Source organism: Nelusetta ayraudi, unplaced genomic scaffold, assembly GCF_046127955.1.
Source record: "Nelusetta ayraudi isolate G7.1 ecotype Tasmania unplaced genomic scaffold, CSIRO-AGI_Nayr_v1 ptg000003l, whole genome shotgun sequence".
NCBI classification, from domain to species: domain Eukaryota; kingdom Metazoa; phylum Chordata; class Actinopteri; order Tetraodontiformes; family Monacanthidae; genus Nelusetta; species Nelusetta ayraudi.
Genome location: NW_027466053.1, coordinates 956,488 through 960,000, shown reverse-complemented (window position 1 = coordinate 960,000; position 3,513 = coordinate 956,488). Strand labels below are relative to the sequence as shown.

General features: G+C 46.4%; 1 protein-coding gene across 1 annotated transcript in view; it reads right to left on the bottom strand.

Moving 5' to 3' along the window:
• Positions 1 to 2,519, bottom strand: part of cpvl (carboxypeptidase vitellogenic like) — a 7,987-nt gene extending 5,468 nt beyond the window's left edge. Inside the window, exons 1-3 of the mRNA XM_076027402.1 lie at positions 2,392 to 2,519; positions 2,085 to 2,266; positions 963 to 1,084 (exon numbers count right to left, since the gene is read on the bottom strand). Of these exons, the coding sequence (XP_075883517.1) occupies positions 963 to 1,084; positions 2,085 to 2,266; positions 2,392 to 2,414 (327 nt within the window). The 5' untranslated portion in view covers positions 2,415 to 2,519. The remainder of the gene's footprint in view (positions 1 to 962; positions 1,085 to 2,084; positions 2,267 to 2,391) is intronic.
• Between the last annotated feature and the right edge of the window lie 994 nt (positions 2,520 to 3,513).

Genomic DNA, 3,513 nt, shown 5'->3' with positions numbered 1-3,513 from the left:
TTCTATTTTTTTCCTGTAGCAATATAAAAACGTAACAACATTATATGAGGTAACAAGTATAACAGTAACAGCGTCACAAGTTTTGTTTGTTTTGTGCTGTCCTGTGGTGAACTGGCCATTTCTCTCCGTGGTACAGAACAGCTGTAGGAAGGGATGAAAATCAGCAAGCAATGTGACACTTTGAAATATTCAGTCATTTCATTCTGTAAATACAGTGTGCTTTATTTGCTGGAATAGTCCTATATTTCTATAAAAATAAATAAATAAAAAGCTTGCATGTATATTTCTATGTTCTATTTTCTCCTTGTGTTTGAAAGCTGAGAGACTTATGCTTGCATCATGACCGTAAAAGATCTTGAATCTAATATTTAAGAAGAGCATCATCACAGGCCTTGCCTAACCCTGATCAGAATGCACCAGTCCTTCATAGAGATACAAAAAGCCGGACGAGCACAATGCCACGCCATATTATTATTGGCATGCAACAAGACTGTGCCTTAAAGGTCCTGTGTGAAACACTTAAAGGCCGTCGCCACATTTTCACACACAAAGGAATTTGGATTCCTAGTTTTTTTGTGTGTGTGTCTATGTTTTAATTTTGTATTCTGGAATGTGTGAACAGTCGCTGCAATGTTCATGTGACTCAGTTGTAAAAACACGAAATACCCAAGTGATGTCGTGTGTGCAATATTGGTTGTAAAAAAATAACCTAAAAAAAGAAAACCTGTGTGGTTGATGCAAAACAAAGTTCACAATCAGGCCGCCTGGCGTGCAGCTGGCCAAACAGCACGCAGGTGCGCTCACTTATGAGGCTGCGGGATGAGGAAAACACAGCTGCGGGGGACGAAGGTGAAGGCCAAAGCCAAAGAAAACCAAGTGGAATTAACTCGGAGGTCTCGTCCTCTGCTTGTGTCCCCTTCTCCCTCCCTGCAGGTGTGACCCTGGAGAGCGGGGCAGCTTACCGCCTGGGCAGGGAAGAACCAGAAGAAGAGGTTGCTGTTGTACTTCTTGTTGACCGTCAGGTAGCCGGCGTGGCTCTTGACGTTGGCCCCGGGCAGCTCCCCCACCAGGCTCAGTCTGCGGGCTGGGGGACCACAGCATGTGGCCTCAAAGTTAGCTCCGCATTGAGACGCGACAACGACAAACAGCCCACCGTGACGCTGCCGCTGTCGTGTCCCGACTGGTTTCCGATTTAACTGACTAACAAGGCTCCATCATGGACAACCAGGACCACTGTCTCCACCACACACAGAGCAAACAGCGGATCATCTATTCCTGAGACACTGCTTGTCTTTCCTCGAGTCAAACAAATGCCAAATGACAGTATGCACAGCAGGGCACTCTATGACTAAGCCTGTAATGTGCTAAAATATGTAAATGCTGTAAAAATGCGCTAAATAATATCCAAGGTCAAAGCCATGGGATCAATGTGGAGGTGAACAGCCAGGACTTATATTTACTCAGGCCACTGCAGTTTGTGTGATCGTACTTGGAAAAAAAAAAAAAAAAAATTGAGCTGTTCGGTAAGTCAATCCCTGAAATCAGAAACCAGTGGGGACACAACACAGTGACTGCGGTCAACCAACAGTTCGACAAAAGCGGTCGAGCCAGCAGACACTCGCTTTTTGCTGGCCCCGTGTAAACCAAGTATTACGGTAATCACAGTGAGCACAATGGGGAAATCTCAATAGAATCGCTTTTCTCCCTACTTGGTTTCAGAGGAATACTTTTTTTTTGGAATATTCTTTGTTGTTAGTCCATTATTCCATGTCTGGCTGGTCGCGCACCACCCTAAGAAGACCCCCACTGAATTTCAGAAGATTCTGAAGGAGCATTTTAAAATAAAGCTCCTCCAAAATAGTCACTTTGTGGTATGCTTTAGTTTACATGATTTTAGATTGACATTTTGTGGAAGTTCCTGATTGCCAGTTCATCATTCCACTTCAGGCAGCTCAGTGATTACCGTGATACCTGGTGTACACAGAGCAAGCGGAAATCGAGTGTCCGCTGGCTCGACCGCTTCAGTGGAACTGTTGGTTGGCCGACTTGGCCGCGGTGGCCAGTGTGGGTTGCTCGCACGGTACCTTCATCCACGGCGCCCTTCTCCAGGTAGGGCGTGAGGAAGAGCGGGGAGCCGGGGTCCACTCCGCTCGGGCCGCTCACACGGTGGGACTTTCGGCAGAAAAACGACGAGCAGCGCCGCGCCTGCGACGAGTCGACACACGCCAGCAGCAGTAAGAGGAAACCGACAGTTTCCTTCCACATCCTGGACGGGGACACACACACAAACACAAGAGTGGCGTGAGTCTCCCCGCTTGACCGGCACCGGCTATCTGAACCTCGGCAGCCGCTGGAAGAAGCGCCTTGCTCGGCCAGCAGGTGTGAACTCACCTGCTGCTCCCACGACCTTCCATCCTCGACTGTCTGCAGCTCGGGTACGAACTCGCCACTGTTTCTGACTGTCAACACGAACCAGTGGGAATCACATGACCAGCTTTGCGCGGTCATGTGAGCGCTTTGGGTCATGTGACTGTTGTTTTGGGGCGCTGGGTGGTTTGAGGCCCTCGGCGTTGTCTTGCAGGTTTGTTTGTGCTGTTTATTCCCGAATATGCAAATAGTCCAGGAATCCCCAGTTGCGACCGAAATAACTTATGTATACAACATAGTGTACAAATGAAATATGAATAGCTACACAGATATTTTTCCAGGTTATTTCTGTACTGGACTGACACCAAGTGAATACAGGACATGTGTAGTTACTACTGTTACTAATGCTGTCGCTTTTTTAAACTTTTAAAAACAGGTTAAGTACTTTCATGTAGGTGAGGGAATATTTTTGTTTAACGGGGCAGCATGACTCTAGACTACGGTTGCTTATTGCAAGATGTTTCCTTCAAGGGTCACCACAGCAAAACTGAGTTTTGTCTGGCTTAGAGTTTTATGCTGCAAGTACTTCTTGACACAACCCTTTATATTAAGAAAATTTCTCCTGTTTTGGCACCGTAGATGCTGATCTTATCTTTATCCTGGCTGGTGGACCAGCACAAGGAGAACACTCTCGGATGGCCTCCATGCAGGCTGCATTTCCATTATCATATCGTACCATATCGAACCCGGGGCACCCAGTATCTGGTGTACACTCTACCGTTTGTGCAACTACTGTAACACAATGGTTGCTTTGGCTCGTGAAGCAGGAAGTAACACAAACCGTGCCATCCGTTTGAAAGTCCACTTACACTCCACTTTATGTTGACACGGCCCTCAATGCTAATGAGCCACGTAACTCCCGGACAACAGGGCAAAGTTTGCATTGCAACATGTAAGAGACGTAGTGATTGTACCTTTGTTATGCTTTTGATAAAGCAGGTAACTAATTATCTTGCAGAGAGGCCTGAGATGTCATCAGTGATGGTATTATACACATATAGATTGATCGTCCCACATGCACCGTTTGTTCTTTTTAGCCAAAATCAATCTCTTCCTGACTATGGGCTTGTGTAATATGTGTGTTAT